The sequence below is a fragment of the Hippoglossus stenolepis genome, chromosome 6 (genome assembly GCF_022539355.2).
Source record: "Hippoglossus stenolepis isolate QCI-W04-F060 chromosome 6, HSTE1.2, whole genome shotgun sequence".
NCBI classification, from domain to species: domain Eukaryota; kingdom Metazoa; phylum Chordata; class Actinopteri; order Pleuronectiformes; family Pleuronectidae; genus Hippoglossus; species Hippoglossus stenolepis.
This window is the reverse complement of record NC_061488.1, coordinates 12437872-12450563: the sequence shown is the minus strand read 5'-3', so window position 1 is coordinate 12450563 and position 12692 is coordinate 12437872. Positions and strand designations below refer to the sequence as shown.

The 12692-nt window shown below is 43.8% G+C and overlaps 2 protein-coding genes across 3 annotated transcripts in view; both read left to right on the top strand.

The window, feature by feature from the left end:
• Window positions 1-8293, top strand: part of hoxc8a (homeobox C8a) — a 55832-nt gene extending 47539 nt beyond the window's left edge. Inside the window, exon 3 of the mRNA XM_047340239.1 lies at window positions 8150-8293. The gene's annotated coding sequence lies outside the window, so the exon portion shown is untranslated. The remainder of the gene's footprint in view (window positions 1-8149) is intronic.
• Window positions 8294-8320: 27 nt separating this feature from the next.
• LOC118110765 (homeobox protein Hox-A4) lies at window positions 8321-11256 on the top strand. Of its 2 annotated transcripts, none has more exons than XM_035158816.2 (2): window positions 8321-8815; window positions 10065-11256. In XM_035158816.2, exons 1-2 carry the CDS (start codon window positions 8482-8484, stop codon window positions 10613-10615), a joined length of 885 nt encoding a protein of 294 aa, XP_035014707.1. In that variant the 5' UTR covers window positions 8321-8481; the 3' UTR covers window positions 10616-11256. The 2 variants fall into 2 exon arrangements, with proteins under 2 accessions (XP_035014707.1, XP_035014706.1); XM_035158815.2 differs by having other exon boundaries at window positions 10062-11256.
• The last annotated feature ends 1436 nt before the right edge of the window (window positions 11257-12692 follow it).

Sequence of the window (12692 nt, the reverse complement as noted above, 5' to 3'; positions counted from 1 at the left end):
GCTGACCTTTGTGAGCCTCAGGCTGCTGTTTGTGAGCAGCAATGTTTATGTTTTCTTCTAACTATCTATACTTTTTGCTTGTATATATATATAAATATATATATATATATATATATATATTTATATATATTTGTGGCCATATTTACATGCTGCTCCCCGCCACCAACCCCTCCCCCTCCCTCCCCCACAGTGGCCACTTGGCCTCCAGCTCTTGAGAGCATAGAAACCTACAATTTAAAAAAAAGAAAAAAAGCACAAAACGCATCTCTGTGCAAAGTCATCGTCCGCTTCTCATCTGGCAGGCGGACCAACAACACACCACAGGAGTGTTTACAACTGTATAGACCTGCTGCTGGACTCCTAGAACAATAATAAGACCAAAATACCACCCAAACATGAGCCCACCCCTCCTCCTCCTCAACTGAACGGTTTTTTTTATTTTCTCACACTGATGCGTTCTTTATTTTGATTTTTTTTTAAGTTTCCTTTTTGCAGAGAGGATTTTCAGTTTAAACGTGACTGAAACCCAGAGACGCGCAAGAATTTGATAGATTATTGAAATTGTGACATGAATAGGCCTTATATAAAATGCCTGGCGTGGTGGGGGGGCACAGGGAGCACAAAAGGAAGAGGTATTCTCCATCATCAATCTTTCACTGCACAGCTTTGTGCCGCGTTCTGGAAGAAAAAAAAAAACGCTCAGACAACAGCCAGATTTGATCCAAACCAAATATTATGTGCGAGGCTGTTTGCTTTTCATAGCACCACCATTCTTATCCATGAGATCTGAGCTGGACCACGTCTACTGGACGTTATAGCGGCTAGAATCTGCTGTCTGTTTTGGGGGGTGGGGGGGGGGGGGGTTGTGGTCCTTTGGAGAGGCGTTAGAATGGTGATGAGACGGCGCTGAGAAATGAATCCAGGAGCCTTTATGTTGCCGGACAGATTAGAGAAATTAATGTGCTCGCCACAGTCGCAGCATCCCTCCAGCCCCCTTTTCGAGGCCCTGTCGCCTCCATGTCGCGAGGCTGAAAAGCTACTTTATTGAAGTTTGGGGGGCGAAAGTGGGAGAAGGCCGAGTTCAGCTCGAGGACACATTTTCTGTCCCATTAGGCTCATTTCAGTCTGGATGGCCGACCCCTCCAACCCTGTGACCTGACTCCCTGCTCTGTACGTGTACCTTCTGTGTGCGAACCTCGCTGGTCCCCCTTGGCCGCGGCTTTTCTTTCTTTGTGGATTTTTGTTTTGTTTTGGTGGGACATCACCGAATGTGTTGCTCTCTCTCTGTCCACACATTGACCCAGGACACTGTTGAACTCTGGGACAGTCCTCGGCGTCCTGTAGATGTAATAATAATTGTAATAATAATTATAAAAAAGCATGTAACTCGTTTCATTTGAGCATGTTGCATGGCTTTTTTTTGGTGGGAGATCACTGAATGTGTTGCACCTTTTGTCATCACATTGACCCAGGACAGTGTTGAACTCTGGGACAGTCCTCTGCGTCCTGTAGATGTACAGGACTTATCATAATAATAAGAATTAGAAAAAAAGCATGTAACTGCTTTAATTTGAGCATGTTGCATGGTTTTGTTTTTTGGTGGGACATCGCTGAATGTGTTGCACCTTTTGTCATCACATTGACCCAGGACAGGGTTAAACTCTGGGACAGTCCTTTGAAGATCTTCAGGACTCATTAAAAACAAGTCTTGTAGGTCAGGATTGACAGTTGTGCACTCCAGCAGCAGCTTTAGGCCCAAACTAATGGGAATGCTTCTGCAAAAGTCAGGGGAAATTGACAACGTGTGTCTTTTTACTCACTCATGAAGTGCAGTCTGAAAACCCCAGCCCTATAATCTTCTATAATAATCATAAAGATTTCATTTCTTGAATTTGAGCATCTTGCTCTTTGATCTTCAACCCAAGTGCTGAAGATTTGTGGTAACTTTAACTGGAGCTAATGCATTGACAGGAGAAATACACATGGTTGTAATATTCTGAGTGATTTTGCAAGATGTGCAAGATGTGCATAAATCCGATTTCCCAAGTTTGTCCTGGCAAACAAGCGAAATATTGTATTGCACTGCCACTTTTTCAAATATCTTAAAAAACTGTTACATTCCCTTAACTTTCCTAAAACAGAAGGCAGTAAAAAAATAGCTTTGTGCCGTCACGGGATTTAAGAGAATAACTGGTCTCAGGTCAGCACATTTTAAAAGTGAGCTGCCAGTTGTAGCTGTGTGTGTCTGACAGGACTGGGTCAACTGGTCATTGTGATTAGTTTATGAACAGACAAGGACCTTCAACTTGCTAACTCTCGACAACTCGTCAAGGTTTTATTTTTATCCAGATGCTAATGTTTTACCTCAGAGGAATCTGAATAACCTACATAATCTTTTCTGCTTTTTTTTTGCTGAGAAGTTAAGATTTACTGCAAAATGCCCCCCGAAAATCTTTAGGGATCATAACAAAATAAAAATAAAATGTCAGGAATGTTGACAACCCCTGAGATATTGCTTAGTGAAGCCAATGCATCACTGTTGTTGGGTTTATTTGGACAATCCGACTCGGTGTTCTCGTTTGCGAGCAGCCGTGAATTTATTCTAATATTCTTATTTCCATTTCCACTATAAGCAACAAGTCTGGTGTGTGTGTGTGTGTCTGTGGCCCGGAGCAAATGTTCAGCAGTGACGGAACAATATTAGACAGCACGTCCTCCAACATAAACAGTTGGCACCAAGAGCCAAACATCTAATCCCAGTGTCTGTCATGTGTGTGATCATTCATCCTCCTCGTGTGTGTGTGTGCGTGTGTGTGTGTGTGTGTGGTTAGATGCATCTTTGATTACACACCGTGATGTCCCACTTTTGTTTTTAGCTCTTGTAATTTAAAATCTACACGAGGCATAAATTCTTATTTTTTTCTTTTCATGACTTTTCGTTGGCTTCGCTTTGCCAAGGACGAAACTTTTACGCGCAGCCCTGTTGTGAATTTATGATGGGGACAAACAAAACGTGTGGTTTTAAAAAATATTTGTCAAACAAAAACTCACGTCATCGTGTCAGTCATAAATCAGACTAATCTCCCCTTTTGTGTTGTTATTACACTTTGCGGAAACTTTTATAAACATGGAGAACACACATTTTAAACTTTACGCGTTTACTTTTCTGCTCTCGTGAGCTTATATACGCGTAAACTTTAAACTGTGATAGTCTTACCTGTCAGAAGAATGAATTAAAAAACAAACACAATATCCGAGAATAACAGCTTCATGTTTTTTTCTCTCGCTCAGTTTAAAATAAACGATTTGAATGCTCCTCCAGCTGTTTGGCTTCAGCCTGCTCTTTCCCTCTGAGTTTGGAGAAGGCGCAGTTTGGTTTGTTATTGCAGGAATTCGGTGTATTTTACGCGCCTCGGACTCAGTGTTTAAATTCCTCAGCACTTACTCAGCTCTAACTGGTTTCTTCTCTGACTTGACACTGTTGAATCACACATGATTTTCAGCTCACATTGCACCGCTGCAGGCTCCCCGTGATTTACGAGCGCCCCTCAGGCGAGGGCTCTCTCTCTCTCTCTATCTTTCTCTCTTTCTCTCCCCCTCTCTAGATATATAAACTTTACACAAACAGCCATCGAAATGTTTGGAACAGAAATGATCAGCTGTTCTGGTGCAGGCTCTGGTTTACTACCCGCTTTTATTTTTTTATTTTTTTATTCTTGCTCGTCGGGGTAAGTGCACATGTGTTTGTTTTTCCTCTCTCTCTCTCCTCTGCACTCGTCTCAGGTGAGTGTCTTCTTCAGCCACTTTGCTTTGTAATGAAAGGCCCGGGCCCGGTGTATTGTTATGGTGTAGTGTGTTTAAACGGCAGCCATGGCAGCTGCATAAAGGCTGAGAGTTGAAACAGGGGTCACGCTGCTATTTTCCAGGGACAGACACTCTCTCGCATTGACCAGCAGTGGGTGTGTCATAAATCCGTAAATCTCTCTCCCATCCGTTCACTCGAGGGAGCAGATGCACCATGTCTTTTCTTTGTGTGTCTCTGTGCGTGTGTGTGTGTCTTTTTGTGTATGTGTGTGTGTGAGAGTGTGTCTATAGGGGGGAGAGGCAAACGCATTTACATAAAACTAGATTTTAAAACTCCATCAGACACGTTAAAATGATTTACTGTCAGTGCTGGAAAACATTTAAAAAGCAAAAGGGGGAGACACGCACGCAGCATCATCTCGGGGATTCACACTCTTGATGTCCCACGTCACTCACACACACACACACAAACACACACACACACACACACACACACACACACACACACACACACACACACACACACACACACACACACACACACACCCACGCACACACACACACACCCACGCACACACTCATGGGGGGATGATGGTGTCCTGGGTAAACTTGCCAGTTAATACTTTATGTCATCATAACGCCTCGGTGAGGAATATTTCATTCGCCTATTTGCTGCATCGTTGAGGACCTTCGAAATTACAGTCATTTTCCTCCCGTTCAAGGTGTCACCGGGGGCCCAGTCACTGCACTGAGTTATGATTATGTTATTCACTTTTCATTAGCAAAAATGATCTGAATATGGCTCGCCGAGACTATAGATCGACAATTATGTGTAGGTTAAGTGAAAACGCGCGTTTCATTTGATTTGCTCCCTCTGAAAATGATCCTCTGATGTATTTGTGCAGCCACCAGTTGCATGATAGCACAGTTCATCTTTATCCTCTGAGCATCAGGGCTTGGTTTTAGTTCATGTCCTTCAAAGTGCTGCGTACAATTAAAAAAAGCTGGATTCATTTCCGGATTGTAATCAAAACTTAAAAACTGCCAAAATTCAAAATATAGAAGTTAAACCTGCTAAATGGATGGAAAAGACTTAAATACAATTACAGCCATAAAAGTTTGTTTACATCAGTAAAAGAGCACTTTCATTCATATAACTGAGGAACAAGCAAATTGGGTTTAAATTGTCAATGTTATTTCACATCCATAGATTTTACACGAGGAAATAGCTACATATTTCTTTTGTAACTGTTTTTAATTTAGGTTTATGGATATTGAAAATTATATTTCTCCTGAATAGAAAAAAAAAAAAAATTATAAAAATGTATATATCTAAATGTTAGACTTTGAGGAACTTCATTGGCTCAGAGCTGCAGGATTAATACCTTTCATGCACTTCATCCACAGACAGGATTTACAGTGGTGCACACACACACACACACACGCACACACACACACACACACACACACACACACACACACACACACACACACACACACACACACACACCTACTAGCAGCAGCTATAGGCCCAAATTAATGCACATGCTTATGCAAAAGTCAGGTGCTGTTTGGGGGAAAATGACAATGTGTGTCTTTTCCCTCACTTATGAAGTGCAGTCTGCAAACTCTAGTCCTTTCATTTCACTCTGCATTGTTTACAGCAATATAGGGCACCGGGCCCATAAATCTTCCGCTTGCTCTGCCAAGACAGCGCCATTTGTATGCACCGTTTTAACCGACAGCATCCTCTGCCCATTAACGTCTTCTCCCCAGCTCCCTCTCTCAGTCTCCCCTTATCTGCCGCGCTCTGTCCCTTTGGAAATACATTAACTGATCCGTGCTTTGGTTTGAGCCCTGGAAACCAATTATGTTTTGGTGTTTTTTTTCGTTAGTGAAAGGGAGTTTATAATTTGTAGAAAATAAAAATATACTAAGGATCGTGCCGCGCGCTCCAGATTTCTCGACCTGGGCGCATTTGCAGAGACCCTCCTCCCCCCTCCCCCCTCCTCTCTCCTCTCTCGCTCTCTGCAGGCGCGAACTTATTGCTATGAAAAATAAAAAAGTTTATCGACAGTTTCCTCGGCTGTTTGTGTCAGCGGGCGAGAGAGGGAGCGCAGAAGTTGTAAGGAGGAATTGTAAAAGGGTTGACACCCAGAGCGACCGGCGCGCTTTTGTGCGAGAGAGAAAAATGATTTATTGCCACCGAGGCGGTTCAAACAGAGTTCACGGAGAATTGTGGTGGAGGCGCGGAGGAGCTAAATTATGGTCTTGCTGAGCCAGTATATCATAGATCCTATCTCCAATTCAGAGAGTGTGTTCAAGGGTGTGAGGTAAGGAAAACAAAACCAATTTAATTACTTTCCCCCATTTCAGCGCGGCGTCCGGATCCATGCTGCCCAATCCACCTGTTTCTATCAATAATCACAATAATAACAAGGAGAGGAGCTGATAGATTTTTTTTTGGGTGCACAAGCTGACGTCGTTATGGTTTAATTCCTGTTCTATTTCACTCTGTCTCTATATAGACTGTGGAGATATTTGGCACTTTGCTATTATTTTAATGGACAGGCTGGAAACTGGCTGCAGTCATTAGCTCCGTCCCAGCCTCTGATTAAAATTAAAATTTAATCAATAATAATTACAAGAAAATCAAGACACTTTTATCCTGATTGTGGCTGCCAATAAGCCCGACTCTAATTGTAACTGTATTGAAATCAATGAACTGCAAAAAAAAAAAAAATTATGCAGCCTGTTTAAATTGAATTAAATAGAAAGACAATGTGTGTGCAGGTTCAGGTAAAGGCTCAGTGTTGGAGCAGCAGCAGTAGTAAGGGGGAAGGCTCCTCTCCTTCCATGCTATGCAACCCTGAGTGCATAATCCATCACCTCTGAGAGACGTTTAAAGAGGCTTTTCTCGACAGCTTTGTTGTAGTGAAACACGAGAAAGAACTTAAATCTAAAGCCATGGTTCAACTATGATGGATACAGGAAACAGAATATGCTAACACCGTAGCCTGCGCATCCCCTCTCTCATGGGCGAGGATGCTTTTGGCTGCTATTTATAAAAAAATTAAAAAAAATGTTGTGATCACTTCATCGTTCTAGTTGTGTATCCAATTTGCATACATTAGTGTATTTTTTTTAATTAAGCAACTACTTTTAATGAGTTCTTCACCTCAGTGTGACTCAACTGGGCCACATTTGATTCAGATTTTAGCCCAAATTATTCCCCCTAAAATATTTATTATAGAGGTTTTTAATTAAGTTGCAGAATTTACGTTTTATTTAAATACTTTGCAGCCTCATTGCTTTATTTCGCAGCTCCAGTGGTGCACGTTGTAAATGCAAACAGACGCACAAGGAGCAGCTCTGCTCTGCATCTCCTCCTCCTCCTCTTTGTCCATGCAGCCGAGCAGCAGGCGGGATGTTTACCATCAGAACATGTGCAGTGTTTGACTGTTGCCTCTCACATCCACACACTCGGGGACACTTGATACTGTACCGTGATGCCTGATTAATGCAAACGCGTCGAATCGTCCTATAGAAAAGACAAATTCTCTAATGATTTCCTCCTTTGTCTTTGTGTGGCAATGACTGTCAAGCCTTTGTTTGACCACTCCCAGCGAGTCCTATTAAAGCTGCACACTTCCACTCCGACAGTTATGAGCATCTGCTCGTATTTGTAGCAAAATCCCGGCGATTTATAATGAGTTGCTAAATTTGTTTGCGAATAAAGTTCTTAAAAAATAATCGGAATTGATTATTTTACAGGCAGAAATCCACCTTAGATGAGAATATGAAAAGAAACGCTACAGCTGCAGTATTATCACAACATCAACTATTAATAATTATATTCAAATTGCGCGTAAATACGCATGAACGCAATTCATTCGATTATTTTGTCTGCATTGCACACCTGGAAAGCTTCAGTAAAAATAATTGCATGTGGTCGATATAATTATCCAGAGTGGATGAGACGCAGCAGCAGCAGCAGCAGCAATCTGCGGCTCGAGCTCGTCGCGTTGCTCTTGAATATAAAAACCTACCACCGCGCACAGAGGACTGAGTGGATGTGCAGCTGCAGGCGGCGGCTCCGTCTAATAAACGCGCCCTGTCAAAAGATTTACAATATTACAAGAAAATCAACAGCGAGACGTTCCTCACCACACATGTAATCTCTCTCTGTCTCCCCCTGCTCCTCCTCCTCCCTGCCATCTCCCCCCTTTTCTCTCTCCGCACCATAAACACCTCTTCTTTCTTTCTCCTTTCTCTAAACAGTTGTTGGAATCTGTTCATTCATATTCCGTTGTGTGATTTTTATTTCCCTCCTCTATCCCTACAGGTGCAGAAACGCGGGCAGCTCGTGGAAATGTTGTCTGAAGCTTCTTCTTCTTCTTCTTCTTCTTCTTCTTCTTCGTTCGCCCCAAATTGCAGGCGGATTACTTTGCAACTCCAGAGCTCTGTCATTGGAGGAGGCGGCCACACGTGACCACAGCACCCTTCTGGTAAATATTATTCAAATATTCCACATGGTTACTCCAAGTTCTTCGCTGCATGGATTTACACAGTCAGGTTAATTGTGATGGGATATTAGACAGAGAGAGCCCCCCCTTGTCTTTTACTACTACTGAGGGATTCCTGGTTTTATTTGAGACAGTTTGATGAGCTGGCTCCATGGACCCCCAACAGCCCACCGCCCTCCCACTGCAGCTGCATGGCAACAGTTTTGCTATGAGCTCTGGACAAGTGCCAGTGCCAGAGTACAATGGAGGAGGCGGCGGAGGCCAAGACGCAGAACTTAATCAGCAAAACATGACCTCCTCTGCTCATGTCAGTTCCAGGTTGAGCCCAGATGAACAGTTTCAGAGCCCACTGGAGCGCCCGGTTCACTGCCATGCCAAGGGCAAGCTGGACATCAAGAGCAGGAGCTGCACTCTACTCACCATCTGCCGCTCCGGAGTAATTTTTCCCTGGATGAATCCACGGACAACTGACTCTGATCAATCTGGTAACTCTGCCCTAATTTATTACTGAGTATCTCTCACTTTTTGAACTGAGTGAGAATATTGTTGACAGGTGGGGTAAAGCCATAAAACCGTTCTAACTCAAACCATATCTGACCTTCATCAAGGAACTTTTTGTTACGTGACCACACTGAACCATTTCATACTGAATAACAACATTCACCAACAGACCAGTAATATGTTTACTGTGTCACCTGCATCATTTTTAATGCACGTTCATGTGAAGGCTCTCTCTCTCCTTTCAGATTAAAATAGTCCAGTGTATGAATGAGCGTTAATGTTGCAGCACAGCTAAACAAATGTGTGTGTCGTGCTCTCAGCTGTTTGTTTTTCCACTCCTGCAGGCAAAGTGGAAACAGAAAGGCTTCAGTCAGTGAGCTGCACAAAAACATCACGAACAGGCTTTTATTATGAATTATTATATCTGAATCAGCAAACATCACTTCCCCCCCCCCCACAAGTCATAAAATAATAAGTCAAATCAAATGTAGAATCTGTCCAAATACGTTTATTCTAAGGGGGAAATCGCACGGCGTCTAATTAAACCTACAACAAGAAATAAAGACAGTTGCAGAATCATTTTTGAATATATAAAACACAAATCGTTTTTTCAATATTCACTAATCATTCTTCTTAGTTTTCACAGTGATGCTTGCACACGAGCCTGTAACAGGGAAGCTGCAGCCTCTCAGTCTGGTGGAGGATTGTTCAGCAGTGCAGTTTACTCTCTGAGGTCACTCCAGGCCTTATTAAGTATCCATTAACCCCTGTATGTTATATTGTTATTAACAGGCCCCTGCTATCGCTGATATACATGTCAAATGGAATCTCTAATGGTGGTTATTTTCAGTGGTATAGTCCCAAGGTACCTTTTAAGTGACTGAGATGGGGATTTGACAGGCCTGCTTCCGTGTGTAGCTGTGATTAATGTGGCCTGTCAGGCAGCCGTAGTGGCGTCAGATGTTTCCCCCAGACTGTTTCTTCGGGTGGTAACTTTCCCTGAACACATGACACAGTAGACAGCCAGTCTTGTAGAGTGTCTCAAGCATGAGTGAATACACAGGAAGAGCTGAGGGCCTTGTGGTCTCAGGTTGATTGGTTGAGGATTAACGTTGGGCCTTATTGGCACTTGAAGTCCTCCACGTGTGGGGGTTATGTTTCTCAGGTCAGACTTGTCCGATATGTGGCAGCTGCATTTATCGCCCTCTTTTCTCTGTGTGCTTCCTCCAGCAGTAGTTGGCGGCGGTGTGGCTCCTGGTCCAGCGCACAGAGGCAGGCCTGGCCGGAGGAGGGAGAGGACGGCCTTCACCAACAGCCAGCTGGTGGAGCTGGAGAAGGAGTTCCACTTCAGCCCTTACCTGCGTCAGTCCCGGAGGCTGGAGATGGCCGCCGGGCTGCAGCTCACTGATCGCCAAGTCAAGATCTGGTTTCAGAACCGCAGGATGAAGTACAAGAAGGAGCACAAGCACGGAAAGGTGTCGGGTGCGTCCCAGCAGTCTCCCTGCCACCTCACCTCCAGCACCAGCTCGTGTGCAGATCAGCCGAGGTTCCCTGGTTCATGTGCTGTCAGAACTTCCTCCTCCTCAGACCTGCACTACATGGATTATGCTCCTGTGTCCTCCTCCCTCATTGGCTCTCACAGTGATGGCAGCAGGGGTCAGTGTGTTCACCCGGTAGACCTTCCCCATCTGAGTTGTATATTTCCATCTGTTGCAAATGGTCCACCGCCCCCCTGTACGGGCGTAGATAGCCTTCACCATGCTGGCATTTCAAACTGGCCCTAGGGCCCCATAATGGCCGTCCCTCCTGTGCTCATCAAAATCTCAATGATACGTCCACTTTCACTTAGTTATGAAAGACTGGAGGACGTGTGATTAGCGTTGCCGGGCTGAAATCCCTTCAACACACCCAGTCATGAAGCTTTTTAATTAAACTCTCCGAACATGTCCTAATTAAAGGAGAGCTGCAGTGATACTATTCGTGCTTCTCGGGCACCGTGACAGACGACTGCAGGTCCTCAAACTTGCTGCTCCTTTTGCATGTTCACTGCATGCACAAGACATTTAACCAGTCAATAATTATATGTTTTGGTGGTAATTTTCTGGATCTTACATTTGTATTGTTTTGCACGTGGAGCTTGTACTATGAGTGATCTTTTTACTTCCCTGTGTTTGCAGATAACAGTTAAGTGTGTGTCATATATTTTTTAGTGCCACATTAGGCCTCTTGTTTATTATTTATACTGCAAATAGTATTTGTGTAAAAATGTTTAAAACTGTGAAATGAACAGAGTAATGTTCACATTGAATGATGTTATATTTTTGTTAAAGCCATTAAAGGATGTGGCAAGTCTTTGATACTGTTCTTGATTAATTGAGATGTCACATACTGTACATGCTAAATAAATGCATTTGGGAAAACTGTACTGTTTACGCTGTTCGTCGCTAATTAAAACATGTTTTTTCTACTGCACTATTTCATGATTAAGAAATTCTTGGATTAGGTCCCGAACGGAGAAAAAAAAAAAGAAAAGAGAAAGATTGTGTAATTAAATGACGGCATGCTTTAGATTCATTGAAAACTCTGTAGTATTGTGCATTCATGTTGCACAGTCTTGCCACATAAGCCTCTCCCTCGCTCCTGCCTCCGAGTTCCCCACCATTAATCACCGAGACAAGGCAGTCTTTCCAGCACTCCAACCACAAGCTCTGAACCCACTGGGCACCATGACAAGATCTCCTGCCTCCTCCTCCTCCTCCTCCCCAGCCCCTGCCTTTTCAATAGCCAAATTGTAGTGCTGCAAGTCGGGGCTGGCCTCGCTCTCAGGGGGCATGTTAGTTGTGTAGGTTAAAAGCCCTTCCCGCAGCCTATAGGCTACAACAGACCAGTGAGCTTCACTTACTTATGACAACATATTATCTTAAAGAACAATGAGGAGACTCTGTGTGAATGATTGTGTCTTTGTGACACCAGGATTCTTGAGTTGTGAACCGTGTCACGGAAAGGTTATTTTCCTGTTTCCCTATTTTGAATTCAACATTTCCAACTCGCCGAGCTAAATTACCCACTCGGGGATTCATGCGTTTATTTGACAGAAGTGGGTCACAGGTTCTCTTGGGCCTCAACAGTTTTACACATCAGACACAGACAGCCGCTTTCATGATGAGGTAGCAAACCCTCTCACTGCCACAGTATCAATATTATCAGCAAAGTTTGGGACATGCTGACAGTTTTATATCAGTGGCCTTACTGTAAATGAGTTGTCACAGAGGACCACTGACAGCCCTGAAACGAGGGAGGTGCAGGAGGAAGCGGATCCCCCCCCCTCGTGATCCTGGATAGAACGATTTTCTGCTCCTAATTCATGACCTAATCAGACCCTGGATCAGCTGTCCTTTGGTAAATATTTGACACCATTTGCGGCAGGTCTCGGAAAGTGTCAGGGGAGCGATATAGCCGCCATAACTCTGTGGAAATGTTAAATAAAATAAAGTGAGGTCCTCGCCACATCTGTATCACAGAGGTGGTGACAGCCAGGTTATTTAAGAGAAACGCAATAAAGGGCAAGAGAGAGGGACAGAAAGAGCCGAAGTGAGGAGAAGTTTTCTCCTACTGATATGTTTGCTCAGAGACACAGAGAGAGAGGGAGAGAGGGGACTGTGAGGAAGACGGACCAGACAGTGCGGGATTCCTGAGATTCTTGCATGCGTCGGGTGATTTATGGTGTTAATGGTGCAGAGGCTCAATAGGACCTTTACCTCTGGTTCCTCACCACATTCTCCCTCCAGACACCAAAAGCCGAGAGGATCCACACACTGTCGTGCAGTAATTCTGTGGACGGGGTCAAGGGGGTCCCCAGGG